This window comes from Erithacus rubecula, assembly GCF_903797595.1.
Source record: "Erithacus rubecula genome assembly, chromosome: 8".
In the NCBI taxonomy this organism is placed as follows: domain Eukaryota; kingdom Metazoa; phylum Chordata; class Aves; order Passeriformes; family Muscicapidae; genus Erithacus; species Erithacus rubecula.
Window position 1 is genome coordinate 2444935 of NC_136659.1, and position 22611 is coordinate 2467545.

At 51.0% G+C, this 22611-nt stretch overlaps 1 protein-coding gene across 1 annotated transcript; it reads left to right on the top strand.

Annotated features, from left to right (window-relative positions):
• The first annotated feature begins 3832 nt into the window (after positions 1–3832).
• LOC306804248 (maestro heat-like repeat-containing protein family member 1) lies at positions 3833–22152 on the top strand. Its single transcript, XM_079310565.1, has 11 exons — positions 3833–4089; positions 4322–4386; positions 4501–4953; positions 5119–5267; positions 5511–5658; positions 5866–6056; positions 6139–6276; positions 20851–20965; positions 21132–21643; positions 21786–21941; positions 22100–22152. Exons 1-9 carry the CDS (start codon positions 3972–3974, stop codon positions 21486–21488), a joined length of 1734 nt encoding a protein of 577 aa, XP_079166691.1. The 5' UTR covers positions 3833–3971; the 3' UTR covers positions 21489–21643; positions 21786–21941; positions 22100–22152.
• The last annotated feature ends 459 nt before the right edge of the window (positions 22153–22611 follow it).

The following is a 22611-nucleotide window of genomic DNA, read 5'->3' on the forward strand; positions in this document are numbered from 1 at the left end:
GTATTATAATTGTTTGAATTAAGGACTCTGAGGCAGAGATAAGGGGGTGGGAATAACAGCTCTTTTACTAATATATCTAACTGTACAAGCAGAAAACATTAACAGTTGTTAAAATTGCTAACAGAACAGAATAGATAACTCGGTGTCAGTCTCTTTAGATGCAAGCACGTTGTTTTTGTGCTTAGTCCCAGTCCAGATCTGCCAAGGGCAGACGAGAACGGAGGCAGGAGGGGGGTGGGGCGGCAGCGGCCACGCCGGTCTCGGGTGGGAACGGGCTGGAGCGGCGGCTCCTCGCTCACCGTGTGTGTCTGGGTGATCAGCTGTGTCTGCAGAGGCAGGAGGCTGGAACAGGGGCAGATGCAGGGCAGGTGATCACAGAGGGTCTGGCTCTCCTGTGCTCCGGCCGCGTGGGCTGAAGATCCCGGGCGTCCTCCTCCGAGCTCGCCGGAAACACAAGTCCATCTTGGAAGCTTTAGGGGCCCCTCCGGGAGCTGTTCTCACCCACTACTTTTGTCTGGACTCATTAGAGACCTTGGGTGTAACCCAACCAGCTCCATGGGCATGATAATGGGAAAAATTCTTTCAATTGACACAGTAATAGAAAAACACTCAACCCCCAACATTCTCCTATATGGGTCAGCAGTGCTCATTTAACCACAATTCCAGTCTCTAAAAGCTACTTGACCTCCAAGGTGGTTAAAACAGGAGAAATGGGGTGTAGAAGCAGAAGAGCTGAGCATCCCCTCCTGCTGCAGATCCTCATGGAAACCTATGGGCTTTAATAACAAATCCTGGCAGACTTTCCATATCTCATCAGAGCTGCCAGAAATGCAGTGAAGAAAGCAAAAGCAGAATGCACATGTACAAAAAAAGCATCAGCAGCATTGCAGGAGAGCAGTTTGGATGTTGCTCTAAGTCTGTTTCAGCCCAGGGTATATGCAAAAAAAACCTGTGTAAGACACTAGGGGACATCTGGAAGAAGTTCTTGGGTGAGCAGTTGGTTCTCCCTGTGTCCTACCCTGCAGGAGTGGGCTGAACCATCACCCAGACAGCACATTGCTGTGTTCTCCTAGGAGGGACTGTCTGGGCTGGCTGGCTTGGCAAAAAAGCAAACAATCCCAAACAAACCCAAAAGATAAGCTTTTCTGTTCAGTGTCAATTTTTTGTAATTGACTCTCAATGGACCATGTGAAGGCAAATGAGTTGCTGTTTTGAGATGGGAAGCAGATTTCCAAACATTTCCTGTCCTTGGGTCATGCCAATTGACTTGGAAAGTTTATAATTTTATTTTTAACTACTTGTGTTGAGCAAAGGGAAGTAATGTGCATTCCTGGTTTCCTGAATTTAGGGATATTAAATGCCAGATCCTTCTGGGCCTTCACAGCAAAGACCCTCAGCTTTGGGATGCCTAGGGAGTGTGACACAACTGGGTGTAAATAAAGTCAGAGAACAGGTTAAGCTTTAAGAATCAAGATGCTCCCAGTTAATTCCAAGGCAGGAAATGTGGATACCTCTCTCGTGAATGTGTTCTCATCTAATCAAAGTACAAGACTGGGAAGAAAGGGAGGATTTAGCAGTAGGAATCCGATTTGGTTTTGCCATGTGAGCCTTTTGTTACAGAACTGATGCCTGGAAAGGATAAATGAGAGAAACAAATAGTGCTGAATTGTGACCAGCATCCTTGTGTGAGCCCCTCAAAGCTGAGGTTGGTGTAAAAGTATGCAATGAGAATCCACATGATGAGATAAGAAGATAGATCAGCGACTGCACCAAGACCCAGATTTGGCCTCTGATCCCCAAGGAAGGACACACTTGTGTCTCAGCTGTTTGATGGGTATTTGAGGTATGAAATACGCTTTATCCCTTTCTTTTTGAGTAGCACTGAGCCTATGTCAGGTAGCACATGCCAGCTCTGAGAGCTATCCTGAGCTTTACAAAGTGAGGGTGATGATGACAACACACTGTGCTTTCCTATGCTAATTGGTATCTGTGTTTAGACTGAGTTTATGGATTAACATCTGGGACTTGAGTACCACACATAAGGAAAGTCTCACTCCATGAGTCACACCTACAGCAAAACAAAGGGAAGTGTATTTAGTTCAAACAATTTACTGGATTCCAACTTGTGTGTGTTGCACTTTGAGCCTGGCACTGGGGCTGCCCTGCCCTTAAAAGAATTAATACTGGAAACAACTGATGCCTAAAAGTATTTATACTTTTAAAAATTACTTGGCTGCATAAGTATCAATTGCTTCCAGGTATTTAATGCTTAATGCTGTTTCTGTGGTAAATCACTACCATAGAATGGTAGCCTTCAAGCCCACAAAATGGGCTGAGCCTTGATCTGATGGGTCAGCAGTGCTGAAGAAGTAGCAGATGCTGAGTAAAAGTAGGGACTCCTGTGGCTGAGGTTCAGGGCTGGAGGGAAGCTCTTGGAGGAGCTCTGTGAGGAGATGGTCCGGTTCACAAGCTCAGGCTTTGCTGCTATAAGCTCTTGCTTTGCTCTTGCTGGAGGCCATTCCCTAGCAGTGCATGGCCCTCCATTGTTCCTAGATCAAGTCGCATGGACCTGTGGCCACAAGTCTGTCCCTTGTCCATCTCACAGCAGGAAAGGGCAGGACACGGCTGCTTCCAGCACGTCTTGGCTGCTCCTTCACAGTGCTGCACCATAATGAGAGACACGGAGCAGCTTTTCCTCCCAGTTATCCCTATTCTCTGCACTTGCCATTGCCTCTACCTTGATGTTCACTGGGGAAATTCCCTGTTTGTGGTCAAGCATTGCCGTGCTCAGCAGGCACCCAGCTGTGTTTGGACATGAGCTGCCACAGCCAGGCACGCAGCAACTGGAGCACAAAATGTCAGGCTGGGCAGAGTCTTTATTTCCAGAACTCAAGAGTGTCAGAAAAGCACAGGGAAGCATGATAGTCTCTGTGTACAATCCAGTTGTCCTGGGAAACTGAGCTGCTGATGGTGTTGTGGTCCTCCTGCCCATCTCTTCTATGAAAAACTTCATTCCAGGAAGGAGCAACAGCATCTGACAGACAACAAGTGTTGCTAGCAGTTGCTCCAGGTGCTCCTGCCAACAGCCCCTGTAGGAAGGAGCACAGCCCCCAGTGGACGTGAGATTTGGCTCCCTCTGGCACAGAAGCCCCCGGGGCACAGGTCTCTGGGGCAGGAGCCAGGCACCAGCGCTGCCAGGGCTCGGGGGGTGGCAGATCTGCTTGGGCAAGGACTCTGCCACACCCACTGATTTCAGTGCTCGCAGGGCCCAGGGGTCAGAGCAGCATTTGTGCCCTGGCCCACACGATCCTTGACCGTGTCACAGCTGTGGGTTTAGGATGGCCACCAGCCGGGACGTGTCCCAAGGAGGCCGAGCCAGCTTCTGTGCAAGGCCCTGTGCCCTTCCCGCTGGGGCTGCGTCGGAGCCCTGGGGGCTCCTTCTGCTGCCCTGAGCCCGCAGAGCAGGGCAGCGATTGCTGATGGTTTGAGCTGTTCCTAAAGATCCTGTCAGGCTGACTTAGACACTTGGGGTGAGGGATTCCTTCCATCATGGGCCACATTGGGTGGGCTGGGGGCAGCCCCAGGGCAGGTGGCAGCGTGTGCAAGGGCCCTTTGTGACACGGTGCAGCATGGTCACCATGGCATGGATCAGGACAGGGTGTCAAAGGACCCTTTGTGACGTGTGGTGATATAAGAGCCGACGGTGACACGGCCACGGCACAGTGCTCGGAGCACGCGACGGGACAGGACGGGACAGAGCGGTGCCGTGAGGAGCCCCCGCACAGCGCACTCGTTCCTGTCCGACCCGGAGCTTCTCTGAGTGCTACTCCTGCAGGTGACCTTAAGGCCAGACCACAGCACGTGGTGACGTGGCCTACCCAAGGTTTCTCTTTTGCAGGTGCCCTTGAGGACTCGTTGACCCGGAGCTTTGCTGAAGCATCTGTCTGAAGGTGCCGAGACCAGACTCTGGCATGCCAGTCAGATTGCACAACCTTTTCAAAATCTTCAGTAGGAAAAAGAAGAAAGGGTCGGAAGCAGCCCCAGCAGAGCAGCTTGAAGACCCGGAGCCAATACAGCCAATGCAGGATGGTGAGTGGCAGAGGCAGGGTACTGGGTTATTGACTGCTGCCATCTTGGCCCCATCCCTGGGGACATGCCCAGGGGCAGGACAGAAGAGGGGCCGGGCAGACACCCCACAGTGCCCGTGCTCCATCCCCTGGGGCATCCCGGGGCTGTCCCTGCCTGGGGAGCGCAGGGCTGGGCTCTGTTCTCCAGCCTCTCTCGCAGCCCCTCAGCTCTGGCTGCGCTCGCTCTTTGCCAGGTGCAGCCATGGACAGCACACACGAGCAGGACCCCACCCGTGGCCGCTTCCGCAGAACACTGAAGGTACCTGCAGCCATCCCCACCTAGGCTGGGCCTGCTGTCACTGCTCAGCCCAGCACAATGCTTGGAGCACTCCATTGAACTTGCCGCTCCTCCCTGTCCTTTGTTCTCCTGCAGATGTTGCGGAAGTTTGTGCCTGTTCAACGTAGAAAGGCCAGCACAGGAACGGAGGGCACAGCTGAGCCTGATGTCAGCACAGAGCCTGATATCAGCCCAGATACACCTGAGCACTCAGAAGATTCTGACACTGCAAGGAGTGATGACAGGGCAGAGGCTGACATGGCAGCGACTGAAAACGTGGCCATAACATTTGATGACATTGAAGAGACTCAGGACATCACAAATGCTGACACCACTCCCACTCCCACTCCCACTCCCACTCCCACTCCCACTACCACTCCCACTGCCACTCCCACTACCACTCCCACTACCACTCCCACTCCCACTCCCACTACCACTCCCACTTCCTCTCCCACTCCCACCCTGTTTCATGCTTCCCCCACTACCAGTGTGAATCATTCTCCCACTACGGAATTTTTCGAGGACAGAGATTTTTCTTCTCAGCTGCAGGTAAGCAGCCTGGGGCCATGGCTGGAGGGCTCCAGGATCACGTGGCCCTTGAAGGCTCAGCCGCTGTTCCGCCTTCAGACTTTGAAGACATTAAAGTACAGCGGGAAGGGAATCTGGGAAGTTGCTCCCTTGGACAGTGCTCCAAGTATTCCCCACACAATCCAGGTGCCAGCCGTGGTAAAAAACATTCACCAGAGACTGATGTCCCGTGTAACTGTGGATACCAGGCTGCAAATTGTTATTCTGAGGCTGGCTGGAGAATACCCTGCTGACGTGGTGCTGACCCTCCTGCGCTGTGCTCCAACGTGTGACAGGTACAGGTGGCCCTTGAGAGCTCAGGGCTCAGCAGCCTTTAGGGCCCATTGCCCTGTACAGCCTGTCCAATGGGGCCTGCCAGACAGGTGGAGAGGTCCAGGACCCTCAGGCCCCTCTGCTAACTGAGCCTGCTGCAACTGCCAGGCTCCCTCCCTGCCCCTCAGGGCACTAGGGCTGTCACAGCTGCACAGGGCGTGGTACTGTGACTGAGACCCCCCTGACACTGAGCTCCAACCCCACAGAGCTGCTGCAATGATGTGGAGAGTCATAGCCTCATCGGGACCAACAGTGGGGAATGTGTTGGCAACTCTGCTCTGTGTCATGGAGAACTGGCCTCTGCACAGAATGTTCACCTCTGATGGAGACAATGAAGATGTTTTTGCCCTGTCTGTGAGTTTCTGGAACTGGCCCTTGCTCACCCCCAGGTCACCTCTCCAGCAGCTCTCCATCTTCTCAGTGCCTCAGGCACTGGGCTCAAACCTGGGCCAGGGAGAGGCTCAGGGGGCACCAGGCCCGCTGCTCCCCCTGCCTCTCCCTCAGGCCCTGCCCCATGGACACCTCGGCACTGAGCGCTGCCTCGGGCTGCTTCTTTCGCAGGCAACTCTGGTGATCTGGGTGATGGTCCAGGTGCCGGAGTGCCGGGAGGCCATGATCCTTTATTCCTCCCGCCTGTTTGTGGCTCTGCTCTTCCACGTTGTCATCACCACACTGCAGATGCCACCAGAAGAAGTTGATAACTTCTGGAGAGCGTGCCAAGAGGAACATCGCCTTCCCAGCAAGGCCAACAGGTCCCAGTCCTCCAGTCCTTCCCATGCCCTTGTGGCCAGCACCAGTGCTCCCAGTGTGATCTGGACTTTGCTCTGCACACAGGTTTGCAGTGCAGACCATGAAGTCCCTGCTCTTCCGACTACAGTGTGACAATGAGGTGATGGCCATGGAGCGCAAGCGTGGCTGGGACACGCTGCTCTGTGCTGACACCCAGCACTATGCCGTGGGTCTGCTGGCCAGGTGAGACCCCCATTGCCCCTCTGTCCTTGACATTTGTGCTGTGTGCCCGGGGTGCCCCACACAGTACCTGTGCTCATGGGCCAGAGGGCCTTGTCACCAAGGAATGGCCAAGCAGTCTGGAAAAGGCTGAGAGAGGAGGAGCCCAAAAGGCACAGCCCACATTGCCTCTACAGATGCTGAGGAAAGATTGAACCTTTGTGTGTCAGTCCTGGGAGAGCATTGCCACCCCTCCACCTCAGGGTCTTGCTGCCTTTTTCCTCCCTTGCAGGGAGATGCGCCATGTCTTGATCCCTTTGTGTTCGCGCATTGCCCTCCATCTGCTCAGGCTGCTCAGCACACAGGAGCCATACTGGGATATGCCCTTCCTGGCATTCCTTGTGGAGGTGAGCCTGATGGCCAGCACTGTCTCCCTGAGCTGCCTCCCAGCTCTCTGTCCTCTCGTAGCCACAGCTGCCTGGGATGGTGCCCGTGCCCTGTGCTGCTGTCTGGGCCCAGCCCTGTGCGGTTCTGGGCTCCTGTGTGTCCCCTGTCACTGTCCTGTGCCTTTCAGGTCCTTGAGTGCCTGGACTTGACACAATATGGTCTCAGTGTCCTGAAGATCCTGAGAAGGCACTTGGAGAGCAGGTGCACCTGCAGAGACAGGTGTCGCCTGGTGCTCAGGGGCCTTGTGGTGCTCAGCAAGGATCCCTGGATGGTGAGAAGGGGGCAGCAGCTGAAGCTGTGTTGGGGAAAGCAGCCCCTCAGGCTGGCTGGGCTTCAGGAGCTGAGGCAGCTGCTCCCAGCTCTCCTGCCTCACCTCCCTGAGCTCTTTGGGACAGGCCTTTGGCTGCTGGGCCCTGTGGCTGCAGGGTGAGGCTGCAGTGGCAGGAGGGTGTTGGTGGAGGCATTCATGGCTTCACAGCACAGCCTTGTCTTCCACACAGGCCAGAAAAATGTGTGGCCTGTCTCAAAGCCTCCTGGAGCTGCTGGGTGATGCAGATGGAGAGGTGGTTCACATGACACTCTGTGTGTTCACCAACGTGCTCCAGAACAAAGACATCCTGATATCCAGCATCACTGCCCCAAAGCTGGCCGAGGCACTCCTGGAGCTCTTCCACAACGTAAGGCTCTGCGGCCCAAGCCACAGGCATTGGGTGCTTCTCAGAAACTTTGTGCCCTCTGCATTTTCAGGACTTTGCCTTGGTGGGCCTTCAGTAGTAGGTGCTTAGGTCTTTTTCTTTCAGGACAATGGCCATGTGCAGCTGCTCTCCATGCGCCTATTTTGTAAGGTGATGGAATTGGTAGTGGATGAGGGAAAAAACTCCCTGAAAAGAATTGTGAACGAAAGCCTGCTCCCACTTTCAATCTACCTCCGTGATGACAACCGGCAGCTGGTGAAGGTGAGGTTTTGTGTGCTGCTGGTGGATCTCTGGGAGGGGGCTCAGCTGCCTCCATTCTGGCATCTCCTGGGCTGCAGCCTCCTCCAGGCCTTGGCACAGGGACACGGCCCCTGTGTCCTGAACTGTGGGGACATCTCTGCATCTCTGCTGCTCTCCAGGCCTCTCGGGAAACGCTGTTTCATGCGGCCAAGTTCCTGAAGAGAAGGGATCTTGAGAAGCTGCTGAAGAAAGAGCAGCCACTGAAGGTGGTCGAGTTCCTGGTAAGGACGGCCTGGAGGCGCCAGGCTCAGGCTGGAGAAGCCCCCTGAGCGCGGCGCTCACTGTGTGCGCTTGGCAGCTGTGGCCCTGCCCAGCGCTGCAGGCAGGGGCCGCACGGGCTCTTCTCCAGGCTCCTGCGGCCCCGAGCCGGCTGCCCTCGGAGCCCCGGCCCAGCGGGGCTGCGGGGCGGGCCGGCACCGCGGCTCCCCAGGCAGCAGCCGGCCCTGTGCCCCTGCAGAGCCCGGCCAGCGGCTGCTGGCCGCGCCTCAGGGCTGTGCGGGCAGGGGAGGCCGGGCCCGGGCGCGGGCAGCGCCTGCCAAAGGGCCAGAGCCCGCCCCGACCCTTCGCTCCCGCCGCTCTCCGCAGCTGGCAGAGGACAGGAGCCGAGCGGCCGAGCACCTGCGCCAGGCCCTGCCCTACCTGCGGAGCTTACAGGAGCCCCTGCGAGTGGTGGCCGTCAGGTTCATGGGTGAGCCCGGGCTCCCTCCCTGTCCTACAGCTGTAGGATCTGGGACACGGTCCATGACAAGCTCTGTATTCCCAGAGATCGCAGGGCGGTGCTTGAGGAGGCCTCAAGGAGAGACTCGGCTCATCGATGAGGGTGAGGGCAGCGCCACTGGCAGGAGGAGCTGCAATCCCTGCCCCAGCTCTGGAGCGCTCTGCTCCCTGTGCGGACGGGGGGCGGCGTGGGCAGAGCACACAGAGATTTCAGGGGCACGTGGGGCATTCCTGGCCAGCAGCTTCGGGCTGATCCCGGTGGTCCCTGCTCCCTCCTGGCATGGCCAGAGCGGGCTGAGGTAGCCCTGGCACGGGGGTCTTTTAGTGTCCCCACTGATCCAGGCTGTGACCGTGGCTCTGTTCCTTCCTCTTCCAGCTCCTCAAGTGCAGATGCAAGATGCCACGCCATCATGCTCTAACCTGCAAAATTAAGCCCAGTCATCTTCAAGGTCCAGTGAACCAGTGTCCCAAGAAGACACCAAGAGACACTGAAGAGGACATAACCTTTCTGGGCTGCTGGAGCTCCAGGCAGAGCATGATTGGCACAGTTATTTTTCCCTAAGCCTTCTCCCTGCCTGCTCTCCCCTTCCAGCTGTCAGACCCTGCCCATCCCCCTTTTTCCATCCACTCTCTGTCCCTTTAGACAGCTCCCTCCCTGAAGCCCTCAGATGCTCCCCATCCCCTTTTTTCCTTCCCAGCTCATCCCTTTGCTTTGCCTTTCATCAATAAACAGTTTGGCTTCTTCACTTTGCCTGCATCTCTGTGCAGCTAGAGCAGCACAAATCCAGAGCCCTGGGACTCACAGGCCCCTCCTGCCATTCTCTTCCGTGCTGTGTTCTGTGCAGAGATGCAGAGGAACGAGGGCAGATCAGGCTGGAAGGGTCTCTGTGCTGAAGCTGCAGTTCCACAACACTGTGGAGTTCAAGGTCTTGCTTTGCAGCCTGAAGCCCCTGGGTTTTAGAAGAGCCACCCTGAGTATGCTCTGAACCCAGCTGGGAGGGATTCCATGGCAAGCACTCATGCAGGGCAAAGGAGCTTGGAGGAATGCTGGCAGGTTTCAAGAATAGCTTCCTGAAAGCACAGCAAAGCTCCATCCCTGCACAGGGTCAGGAAGAGGGCAGAAGCAGAGAGCATCAGGGCTTCACAGAGAGCTTTGGGTGTTGCAGAGAGCAAATGAAGCAGCAGCACAGTGCCCGAGAGTCGGACGCGTGACCGTGCCAGTGTCCGGAGCGCTGCCAGGCAGTGCCGGGATCCTGGTGCGGTTCTGGTCCCCACAAGTGAGGAATGGCAGCCCCTGCCTCAGACCCAGTCAGAAATCCAAGCAAGTGGGACCAGAGGGAGGGCACCCTTCCAGTCTCTCCTGGGGATGGCAGCAAAACAGCCCTCGCTTCTTCTTCCTCCTCCGCCTGTGCTTGGGGTGTGCTGGTGGCAGAGCCAGCCAGGTTGTGCTCTGTGTGCCAAAGGCTGTTCAGAGCCAGCATGGAAAGTGCTGCGTGCCCAGCACAGAGTCCTGGAAGGTGCTGGCAAGAGCATCCTGCAGGAGCAGGGCCTGGTCTCTGGCTGGGAACAGCCTGGTTTTGCTGCCGTGAGCGCAGGCAGGAGTGTAGGCAGGTGAAGAGGCAGCGGGCAGCTTGTGTTTGCAGAGGGCCTGGGGCTGCACGTCTGAACCAGCACCTGGAAACACACTTGGGGGAACAGGAGCTGGAGCTGGAGTGCCTGTTCTGAAAGCAGTTTGTGCAGGCAGGGCAAGCAGGCTGGGTTGCAGGTTTCCTGCTGCTATTGGGGTTTCTAATTTGTTTGTGTTTCTGTTGGTTGGTGAGTGTGGGCTTTTTTTCTCCCCCTTTATCATCTTCCACCGGTATTCTTTCTTATTCTGAATTAGGCACAAAGACCAGGCTTCTAGTTGCTTAGAAAGTGACATTTATTTTCTTATCTTCTACAGAAAACATGAGTTCTTGTAACAGGTATTGAAACCGTGACCAGAAGTCACGAGACTTATGGCTACATGATCATTTAAGGACTTATTAACATATAACACTGCCGACAAGGATATCCATGTTTCTATTCCAATACTAAGAAATTTCATCTAATTGCTGTGTGACCTTTCTAAGCCAATCCTGTTCTAACACATACATCTACTCTTAAGGCTAGTTTTTCACCTTTATACCTGCTTTACTTTTTCTATATCTTAATCTTTATTAACTAAACTTTTTTCTACTCAACATGTTTGCTTTAAGCTTTAAATCTATATTGTTATTTCTAGCACCTAAGCTTGGAATCTTTTCCCAGCGCCTCAGTTCAAGTCCTGTGTTCTTTTCCAGACTTTGAGTTCAGGCCCAACATTCTGAGAACTTCTTGCATTCTGAACTCCAACTGATGGGGTTTGGGTTTTTTGTTAATAATAGTTTCTACATGATTGAAAACTGCAGTTCGTACAAGCATATGTGACCGAGTAGAAGCCTCCAAAAAGGATGCATCTGTCCAGACCCTTCCTGTGTAGTGTTTGAGCTTATCAGCAGTTCCAGGGGATGTTGCAGAAGAAGCCTGCCTGCGGTGTGAACAGCTGGATTATCTCCTTTTAATGGTGGCTGAGCTGGAAGACAAAGGAGTAATAGGGGAAGTGAAAAGGAAATAGATTGGTGGAGTTCTGCCCTTGCATCCTTGAGGGAGGCCCACCAGGAGTCAGAGGACTCCCGTGTCCCCCCATCAGGCAATAGGAGGACACCTGGTGGGCGAAGGGGAATGGAAATGGGTCCCTACTAGGGGAGATCATAATAAACATTCCTCCTGGCCCCCATCACCTTGCCAGGTGCCACTCCAGCATAGGTAAGAAGCCCTGGATTTAGAGAGCCTGCCAGATGGAGTAGAAGAGAATGATCTGCCCATTGGGCCCAATTACAGTGCACCTGTTCGACAGATCACCACCTCTGACACTAACAAGAAGAGAAGGGTAGTGGTAGTAGGTGAGTCCCTTCTGAGGGGAACAGAGGGCCCCATATGTAAACCTGGGGCCCGGGTATGGGATGTCAGGGAGAGGCTTCCTTGGCTGATTATTAATTCAGGCCATAAAAGGACGTAGTTGTGCTCTCAGGATTCCATGCATATCTGGGTCACCAAGATATGGTCATAGAATTGGGCACGATATGCTCTTTGCTACCTCTCCAACTTGACTGGTTAATATTCCTGATGGCCTGGAATGTCCCAAGAGTGAAATTCAATTCTCAAAAGCACATCCTCCATGAGATCTGTTCCATGTACTAAGTGCACGACCAGTACAATTTATTCTTGGACTTGCAAAAGATTTGGCTGTTGGAAACCAGATTTGTTGGGTGGGATTCCTGGTGGGCTCTGAGGGTCTTCTCAACTATGTGTCACCGAAGAAGGGGACTACCTTGCACTAGGTTATAGTGTCCCATTTTAATTTGCATAGTGCAAAAATCCTGATAGGAATCACATGAAATTGAGTACACACACTGCTCATTAGGAAGGTCACAGATGTGCATGGTCATTGTAGTAATCTCTTACAAGAGGTTTGTGAGTTTCAAATTTACAAGCCATAGGGATGTTACTCTCAGGTGGGACAACAAAGGCAGGCATGAAGTCAGGCTTTCCTCAATCTTCAACTGCTCGTTACTAATCCTTAAAACGGCATAAAGTGGTTTTACCTTTCCAGCCCCTTTCAGCCCATTAGGTCCTGAATATTTTTGAGTGTTCCCTCCGCCAGGATCTTGCAAGTCAAGGAGATCTTGATGGTGACAGTCATCTACTGTGGCTTGCATTCCAATTAGAAGTATCAGGAAGACGATGACCATATGAAACACGTTGGTTTCTCCTGCTCTTTCTGAGGTCTACTTTTTGGACTCCACTTGCCTTTTGCAGAAGTCTTTTGATTCTGGAATTAGGTATCCAAGAGGTTAACGCTTTCAGCTTTAAAGGCTGTAGAAGTGATTAAAAGTACTAATAGAGTTCTTTCCATTTTGGCAAAAGGCACTTTCCCTTGGGGATTTTACGTATATCTAGTCTCCAGGCTGGATTTGTGGAGAGGAGCACCCTCTTGCTCATGTGCTCGAAATCTCTTGATTACCTTGCTGCAGCTGTTGTGTTAGTTGGACAACACAGTCCTGGAGATACCCCTCCCCAACTTGTACAGTATCTTCCCCTTCATAGTTACGCTATCTGGTATTCTATGTAGTATTTCAAAGGCATTCAGCTTTTCTTCTGTTCTTGACCATACTCAAATCCATAATAAAGCCAAAGGTAGGGCCAGGGGCCAAGGTGTGTTGGCCTCTTGTCCAGTTTTGACTGTCTGTTGTTGTATTGGATAATTCATCTTTTCCACCTGGCCGCTGGCATGGGGCCAGTACAGAATTATAAGGGGTGAGGGTGGTCCTTGGCAATATTTTTTAGGGTTTGCAGATATCAGGGCAAAAGTGGCAAAAACAAAAGAATGGTACGGCGACCATGATTCAGCAACCCCAAACACTTTAATAATAATGAAAATAAATGTAGGACAAGGCCCAAAAATCCGAACACATGTGACCAAGGGAACAAGGTCTCTTCAGGAGCCAGTGGTCAAAAACAGAGATAGAGGGAGGCTCAGGGTGTAACTATGGGGCAAGAGAAGGGGTGGAGTTGAGGTTAGGGTCCAATGGGTATAGGGGAAAGTGGTGCAGAGGTGGAGTAAGGGAAGGTAGGGTGCAATGGGGTAGGCTGGTTGGAACACCAAGAAAGGGAGAACATTCTAGGAACTGGGAGTGGTGATAATTAGCTGGGAAATGAGGGTAAGGAATATGTATGAGGCATTAACATAGGCAATCTAATAACTCTTTGGAACCTTTTTTGGGGGGGATCACCACAACTTAAACAAATGCCTCCCAAGGTTTAGGGTTGGGGTATAATTCTTCTTTGGTGATGGTTGCTTGACCTGGAATACCACAGTATGTGTAGGTGCCAGTTGATTTAGAGACTGTTGCAGAATTGCTGTGCAATACTTGCTAGGAAATGTGGTACTCAATGGGTGGAGATGTCTAAGAGCACTCTGAACCGGGGCATTATGTTGTTTAACAAAATGTTGATGTCTTCTTTGCCTTTATTTGTTTGAGTTGGGAATGCCTCAGGTCACACTGAGAAGCTATCAGTTAATACTGGAAGGTATTTATACCCCCCTTTTCTTGGCAATTCAGAAAAGTCATTTTGCCAGTGTAGTCCAGGATATTGTCCCTTGTCTATTGTGCCAAGCTCAACACTAGTCCTAGTCTGTGGATTGGTTCTGAGACCTTGTTTCACAGCCTTGGGTTACCTGCTTTACACTAGAGTACAGCTTGCATCTTACTATTGTCCTTATCAAATAATTATGTAAGGCATCGCCTTCCCAGTGCATACGATTATGTCATCTTCAATTAATTTTCATAATACTCTTTCAGGCATAACTATCTCTCTCTGATGTGTTCCAGAAACATTATGGTTTTGTTCTGCTCGCAAATTCTTTGCTATTTCTGCATCTTTCTGAGGATACAATATATATCATTGTCATATTGTTCCTTACCTTTGGGAATTACTGCCTGAATCTCAGCATGGCTTTGTTCAGCTACTCTTTTGCAGCCTGGTCAGCCAACCTGTTATGTCTTTTGGGGTCTATTTCTCCTTTCTGATGTCCTTTGGTTTGCATAATTGCAACCTCTTGAGGTAGAAGTGCTGCCTCCGACAATTTTAAGACTTCCTCAGAATACTTTATCTGCTTTCCTTGAGCTGTCAATAGTCCCTTTTCTTTCTGAACGCATTCATGGGCATGTATTACTCTGAAGCCATACTTGGAAACTGTTCATCACTTGATGCTTTTTCCTCAGGCTGGTCAGATGGCACAGGTTAAAGTGATTTTCTCTGCCTTCTGAGCTGACTCCTAGAGGTAGGGCTTCTATCCCCTATTGCTCAGTGCTAATTGTACATCCTGATTTTGGTTCATCTTACAAAGCCACTCCCATCTGTGTACTGACATTCTGCTCCTGAAATTGAGGTTTCTTTAAGATCTGGGTTGCTGGTATAAAATGGACTTAATGGTTTTGATTTTTATGATACAAATGTTCCTCGTCTCTCTCAGCCAAGAATGGCTGTTGGATTAACTAGAGAAGAGTTTAGTTTTGTAATTCCATGTTGCTGCACCAAAACTGCAAGATATTTAAGGAATGCTGAGAGTGAAAGCCAATGCCCACCCTTTTGCTCAAGAACTGCTGCCACTGAATGTGAGACAAACACAGTTATTTGTTGACCTAGAGTGAATTTCCAGTCTTCCTGGGCATTTGAAACAAGAGCAGCAACTGCTCGCAGACAGTCAGGCCATCCCCTACTGACCTCACCCAGTTGTTTTGAAAAGTGTGCTGCTCCTATCTTGTATGGGCAATTGTTTGAGCCAGTGCTCCTAAAGCCATCCCTTGCCTCTCAAAATAGAAAAGCTAAAATGGTTCCGAGACATCTGGCAGGCCCAGAGCAGGTGCTCTTTTCAATTCCTCCTTCAGATTTTGAAAGGCTTTCTTACCTTTGGACGTCCATTCCAGGTCTCTGGGATTGTTTAGAACAGCTGGTACAGTGGCTTAACCAGCAGCCCACAGTTCACACCACAGTTAATACAGCCTCCAGTCATTCCCAGAGAGGTTCTCAATTCTTTGGCATTAGTAGGGAGTGGGGTGCAGTGTATGGTTCCTTTGCATTCCTGTCTTAGTCCCTGCTGCCCTTGGGATATTTTGTATGCTAGGTAAGTGACTTCTTGTTTGATTATTTCAGCTTGATTTCTGGATACCTTCTATCCACTTTGTCCCAAGTAATTTCATAAGTTTACTGTCCATTCCAAAGAGGTTTTTTTTTTTTTCTTTTGTTTCAGTGACTGTATGTAGATCATCTATCTATTGTCACATGATTCCTTTCGTGGACATGTGGGATACTGGACAAAGCCAGGGAAAAAGGAGCTTGAATTTTCTCAGGCTGCTCAAAGGAAAACATAAGAGAAAGACAAAAAATTAATAACAAAGCTGGCAGCTGCTTTTGTGCACTGAAGTGTAAGTGGAAAACACAACGTTTTAGTGAAAGCATGTTTACAAGGGGTGTTACTTTCCTTGCACCAATGAAATCTAGTCTATCCTCAGTCCCACGATCTAGTTTATAAAAGTGTGCTTGCTTCTTTAAGAAAGACTTTTGCTTCTGCTTCATTTCTGCCTCACAAGAAAGCCATGTTGCTGTACTTTTTCACTGCATCCTAGCTCGATAGCAACATTGACAAGTTTACCCAATTTTCAAGGTCCTTAGCAAACTGTTTTCCAAATATGTCTGGACTATTCTTGAACCTTTGTGATGATACAGTCCATGTAAAGTGAGTTGTCCTTCCGGTCTCTGGATTTCCCCATTCAAAGGCAAACAGCTTTTGGCTGCCAGGGTCCAGGGGTATACAAAAGAAAGCATCCTTGAGATGTGACACATTCATTTTTTGATTTGGTTAGCAAGGCATATGGATTTGCAACCACTGGGTGGAGATCTCCAGCTATTTTGTTAAGAGCCTGTAGGGATTGAACCAGACTGTAGTTCAAGCCATCAGGATTTCATACAGGTAAAATGGCTGCATTACATTCAGTTTCAGAGATTCTAGTAACAACTCCAATTTTAGAAAATTGACTGTGATAGACAACACTTTTTATGTTTTCTACCTTAAGTGGATATTGTTTAATTCTTATGGGTCATGTTCCAAGTTTAATTTAATGATTACAGGTTATGCTACTGTGGCCTTACTAGGGGCCCCATCCACCCAAACTTTCAGACTAAGAACTTCTGGTGCCTCTTCTGTTTTGGACAAATCTGTACTGAAAGCCAGACTTAGAGCATTATTACTTCTTTGTCATTGACTTTGAACAGAACTTCACTAGGGCTAAACATCATTTCAGCCTGTAATTTCTCCAACAAACCCCTTCCTAGGAGGAGTTTTGGGGATGTAGGAATATATAGGAACTGAGGTATTCCTACTTTTTTTCCCAGTTTATAAGATGGTGGTTTTAAAACGGACACCTTCCTCTCTTGACTTGTGGCTCCAGTAACACGGACAACTTGACCAGGATCAGTTTCTCCCACCTTTACATTTAATGCAGAATGTGTTGCACCCGTATTCCCCAAACATTTCATTTTCCTCATCTTTTCTTCCAGTCCTCTTTTCAGGAGAGGATTTTCTGGGGGGATCCAGTCCTCCAGGTCCTCCAGTCGGCCCTTGCTTTGCTTCAGTTCTGCAACCGCCTTGGGTTTGAGTTGTGGGCAGTCTCTCCTTTAATGCCCTTCTTTCTTACAACAAGCACGCTGAGTGGTGCAGAGTTTAAGAAATTAAGAAATGACACTGGTCATTTCTTTGTCCTGAGGAGGAGCCTTTGGGTGGCTCTCCTCTAAGGGCTGCAATAGGAGTGTTACTCATTCCTTCCTGCAGTTGCTTATGCTCTACCTGATTACAATTTCTATCAACTCATTATGCCTCTTCTTCACTTTTTCTGTACTATGTTTTCCCTTTTTAATTTTTGATTTCTGCCTAATGTCATTAGAGGATTGGCCCAGGAAAAAGGAAATAAGCTGATTTTTGCCATGATCACCTGATGGCTGTAGAGCAGTGTATTTACACATGGCTTTCCATAATTAATTCCAGAATTCAGTTGGGATTTCAAGAGGCCCTTGTTTCACTTCCTATAGCACACTCCAAATTACAGCCTTAGGGATACCATTTTCCAAAACTAACCCATTCCCAATAGCTCAGCAGGAGTTGATAGTGACCAGAATTATTACAGTCCCAGGGAGGTTTTGGGAGAGGCCATGCTTCTTCTGTACTTTCTCCTGCCCATAGCCTGGCTCTTCCATAATTCCATGCAGTTTTTAATACCAGCACTTTCCATGGGTCTCTTAAAGCATCTAGCTTTACATCTGGCATCTATATCCTCCCAGTCTGGGTCCAGGTCTTTAACAAATACCCTGAATCTTTCGCCTACTCCTGATGGATCATCCCAGTATTGAATAGCACAGATTTTCAGGTTTCTAAGAGACTCAGAGGTCCTGTTGCCTCCTGTCCTGGTTAGGAGGACAGGCATCTGCCAAGAAAGGCAGAAGCTTCTCTTTCAAATGGAGAATGTTAACCCCCTCCCTCCAAATTATTATAATTTTGAAATTAAGGGGCTCTCAGGCAAGGATATGGGAATTAGGAATAACAGTTCTTTACTAGGAAAATTAAAACAGAAACACAGGAGAATCCCAAAAACACTGACAGAATCAGAGTACAACCTGACACCCCATCAGTCAGGGTGTTGGCAGCAGTCCCATTTAACGGGATAAGGGTCACCGCCCCACCCAGCTCAACAGATGGGGACAGAACACACATTGCTGGACACATCCTGCACTGCATCCCAAGACACCTCCCATAACCGTACCTGAATGACCATCTCCCAAAAAGATGGTGATCTTCCTCCCAGCCCTTGCAAACGAGTCCAAGGGGGGGACACTGAATGGTGACAATACCACGACTTCCTTTCTGCCTTTAGTTCTATACTTTGAGTTCTTCCTCTTCCAGATTCTGGAGAGGAAGGGAGGCTCAAAGGCAATTTTCTCAGCAATATTTACCAGGGATTTCAAATGCCTTCCCGGTTCTCCCTCTTCCCATGACTCACAAGGAGCAACCAAAATCCTCCATTCCTTCCTCATTCTCTCTTTATTTTAAATACCTTTATCCTATTGAACATGCAGAACAACACCTAAGTCCTCCCTTTCCTTTTCTTTTGTGATCTTTTTCCAAAGCAAACACTAAAGGATCCCTTGGGGCCAAATTAAAACCACACTTCTGCTGCAATTCAGGGTGATCCTTTGGATAAAAAATACATATTTGGGTATACAGCCTCACCCCATTTTCCTTCTTTTCCCAAAAATAGCAGGAACTGCATCAAGATATTATAACTCAGGGTTCAGTTTATTGGCTTCTTGTGCCTGTCTTCTCATTTATAAAGGGTCCCCTATTTATCACAATATGCAGTGAGGGATTTCTTAGTCTCTGTGCCCCCTGGTGACCTTCTTGTCTTTTTCCATCATTTCAATATGCATCCCAGGGGATTCGGATCTATTGCCCTGCTGGCTGACGTGCACATCCTCTGTTCATCTCCTCTTACACTCTGTTGATTTTTGATGATACTTAAGTTTCCACACTGGACCTTATACATTATTGTTTTCTCTCTCCTCCTTGCTCCTGTTACTTTTACATCACAATTGGTACACACAGGGCATCTTTGGGCTGCACCAATATTCTCTCCTGCAACTGCAGCAATGTCTATAAACAAAAGGACTACAATCTCTATGCCCCTTATGCAACAACCAAGGTATGGGAGGGTTACAAGGAGGATAGGGCATCAGTCACTTTGCTTTCCCTGCCACTCCTGTCATGGGAAAGTGGAAATGCAGGTAGAGCTACTGCACTTGCCTCGTGTCAGGTGACAAGTCACGTTGGTGTCAGTCACTCTGTTCTTCCTCGCCACAGGCTTCATCCTTCACCAGCCAAGCCCCTCATGGCAGCAATGGAAATGTGGTTCCACACATTCACACTCTTTCATACCACACAAAAGGGTACTCTGGGGCTTTCCCACAACCTAGAAAATTGTGTGAGCACTTAACATCTTCCTAGAACCCAAAAGATACCATCCTGTTGCTGGACAAAATTCCCAGCTAGGCTGCCACCGACCTATGTCCTCCACAACTTGCTCCTAAGATCTCTAGATGCTGAACCAATTTCAATTTCATATCTGCAAGATCACAGAATGCTCTCTTCCTCTGAGACTCTTGTCTTCTCTTCTTGTATTCCTAGAGATGAACCTTGGAAAACACACTCCATTTTCTGACTCTTTCTATTCCAATTTATAGCATTCCCTACCCAAAGGAAAAGGTAACACAATGTCGATCCCGTTCCCTTCCTTACTTTAACAAAGGCAGGGAATAAACAATGTTGCAGTGAAAGACTTAACACAGGCACACACACAAGCACACACTATAATACCACACTTAATAAAAGCCCGAAACCAGCTCCCAGGCCAAATTCCTGTCAGCATACCACTCTCAACCTCAGGGACTCTCACCCACCTAGGGACTCTATCCCCTGACCCAGGACTGTGTAGGTGAGACTCCAAACCACCTTTGCAAGCCACCCCTGAGACTTTAACCCACACTCTGTGAAAGAGCTGTGTAGGTGGGTGCCTCTGTACGTGACTGAGTATTGTTTTACATCATGGCTAATAAAGCAACAGACAGAACAAATGTGAACAGTTACTGACAAAGAGCTTTTTCATATCACATATCTCAGGTCCTTGTCTGTTCCTGCATGGATCCTGGGTCTGTGGAGGTACCAGGTGCTTTCCTGTGGAATGTTCTACCTCCCCCAAGAGTGAAGAGGGAGCTGGAGAAGGAGCTTGCCAGGCTGCTCTCTATCCTTTCCCAGCAGTCCTGCTCAAGTGCACAAGTTCGAGCTGAGTGCCAGTGTGTGAATGTAAGAGCCATGCACAGGAAGGGTTGGTGGGAAGGATGATCCAGGAACCACAGGCCTGGCAGCCTGAGCTTGCTACCAGGACAGGCCCTGGAACAGATCCTCCTGAGTGCCATCCCACAGCACCTGCAGGGAACCAGGGACTCTGCTGGAGGCTGGGAAAGCTTTGCAGAGGGATGGGGACAGCTGGGGGTCCTGGTGGGCTGTTGAGGGCTTCTGTGCGGCTGTTTAGGGGGGTTGGTGTTGGTGGGAGTCTCAGGGAAGGAGTTGTCTGGAAGGTGAGAGGTCTAGGCTGGAATCGGAGTCAGTTTGAAGGCAGCATCTGTGCTTTGGCCCAGCTTTGGTTAGGGAGGGCAGAAGGAATAGCTGTGATTTATTCTGTTGCTGGTCTTGATTGTCCCACAGGGAAGAAGAGGGGACAGCTGTACTTTAGGAGCCACTTAGATATCTGTACCAGGAGGAGGAGTAGCCATTTTGCAATCTACTCATTTGTTTGGGCAAATTTGGAGAAGTGAGTTGACTTTTGTTCCTTGAAAATTCAGTGTGAAGGTGTGGTGAAGGCAATGGAGCACAACCACAGCTGGGACATGCTGCTGTGTGCTGACACCCAGCATTATGCCATGGGTCTGCTGGCCAGGTGAGATCCCCTTCTCTTCACTGCTTCTGTCATTTGTGCTCTGTGCCCCAGGTGCTCCACACTGTAGCCGTGCTCATGGGCCAGAGGGCCTTGTCACTGAGGAATGGCCAAGCAGACTGGAAAAGGCAGGGAAAAGATGGTGCCAACAAGGACCTACCTCTCAAATGGCCTAGGCCCCTTGCAGGATGGTGGGGAATGACCAGACATCAGGGAATCAGTCCTGGGAGAGGTTTGTCCCCCTGGCTCACAGTCTTGGGTACTTTTACTCCGGCCAGGGAGATATCCTGTGTCTCCCAACCCTTGTGCTCCCGGATCTTTTGCTACCTGCTCAGGCTGCTCAGCACACAGGAGCCACGCTGGGACCTGCCTGCCCTGGCATTCCTTGTGGAGGTGAGCCTGATGGCAGCACTGTCTCCCTGAGCTGCCTCTCAGCTCTCTGTCCTCTCGTAGCCACAGCTGCCTGGGACAGTGCCCGTGCCCTGTGCTGCTGTCTGGGCCCAGCCCTGTGCGGTTCTGGGCTCCTGTGTGTCCCCTGTCACTGCCCTGTGCCTTTCAGATCCTCAAGTATCAGGACTTGAGTGAACGCACTGCTAAACGCGTCCTACAAATCCTGTCACCGCGCCTGCAGTGCAAGTGCAGGGAGAGGCGACGCCTGGCACTCAGGGCCCTTCTGGATCTCAGTGAGGATCCCTGGATGGTGAGAAGGGGGAAGTGGCTGAAGCTGTGCTGGGGAAAGCAGCCCCATGGGCGTGCCTTGGCTTCAGGTGCTGGGGCAGCTGCTCCCAGCTCTCCTGCCTCCTGGTTCAGCTGCCCAAGTGCTTTGGGACAGGCCTTTGGCCTGCAGGGCCTGACACAGCAGGGTGGGGTTTCACAGACCTGTGTTCCACACAGGCCGAAAAAATGTGCAGCCTGACTGAAAGCCTTGTGGAGCTCCTGCGGGACACAGATGGAGACACAGTTAGGATGACAGTCATGGCACTCAGCTTTATAGTGTTGGAAAACGACATGCTGATAGCCAGCTCCATCACCCTGCAGCTGGCAGAGGTGATCCTGCCACTCTTTGCCCACGTAAGGTTCAGTGCCCCTGCCACGGCCACTGGGAGGGTCAAGGACACTTTGTGCCCTGTGGATTTGCAGCCTGGTGCACAACTGATGAAGAGGGCATCCTGGGCAGCCGATGATGAGGTCTGTTATTCTTCCTTTTATATAGGATAATAGCCAGGTGCAGGAGGTGTCCATATTGCTCTGCCAAACATTGGTGACTCTAGTATTAGAAAAAGGAAAAAAGGCTCTGAAGAAACACGTGCAGCAGAGCCTGCTCCCACTCTTCTTCCACTGCCACCATGAGAATCCGGACATGACAGAGGTGAGGACTCGTGGGCTGCCCCGGTCTCCTGGGGGGGGGCTCGGCTGCCTCCTGCCCTGGTGCCTGGCAGGCTGCAGCCTCCTCCAGGCCTTGGCACAGGGATACGGCTCCTGTGCCCTGAGCTGCGGGGACATCTCTGCATCTCTGCTGCTCTCCAGGCCTCACGGGAAACACCATTTTGTGCAGCCAAATTCCTGAAGAGGAAGGATCTTGAAAATCTGGTGAAGAAGGAACAGCTTCATCGAGTGCCTGGTAAGGACGGCCTGGAAGCGCCAGGCTCAGGCTGGAGAAGCCCCCTGAGCGCGGCGCTCACTGTGTGCGCTTGGCAGCTGTGGCCCTGCCCAGCGCTGCAGGCAGGGGCCACACGAGCTCTTCTCCAGGCTCCTGCGGCCCCGAGCCGGCTGCCCTCGGAGCCCCGGCCCAGCGGGGCTGCGGGGCGGGCTGGCACCGCGGCTCCCCGGGCAGCAGCCGGCCCTGTGCCCCTGCAGAGCCCGGCCAGCGGCTGCTGGCCACGCCTCAGGGCTGTGCGGGCAGGGGAGGCCGGGCCCGGGCGCGGGCAGCGCCTGCCAAAGGGCCAGAGCCCGCCCCGACCCTTCGCTCCCGCCGCTCTCCGCAGCTGGCAGAGGACAGGAGCCGAGCGGCCGAGCACCTGCGCCAGGCCCTGCCCTAC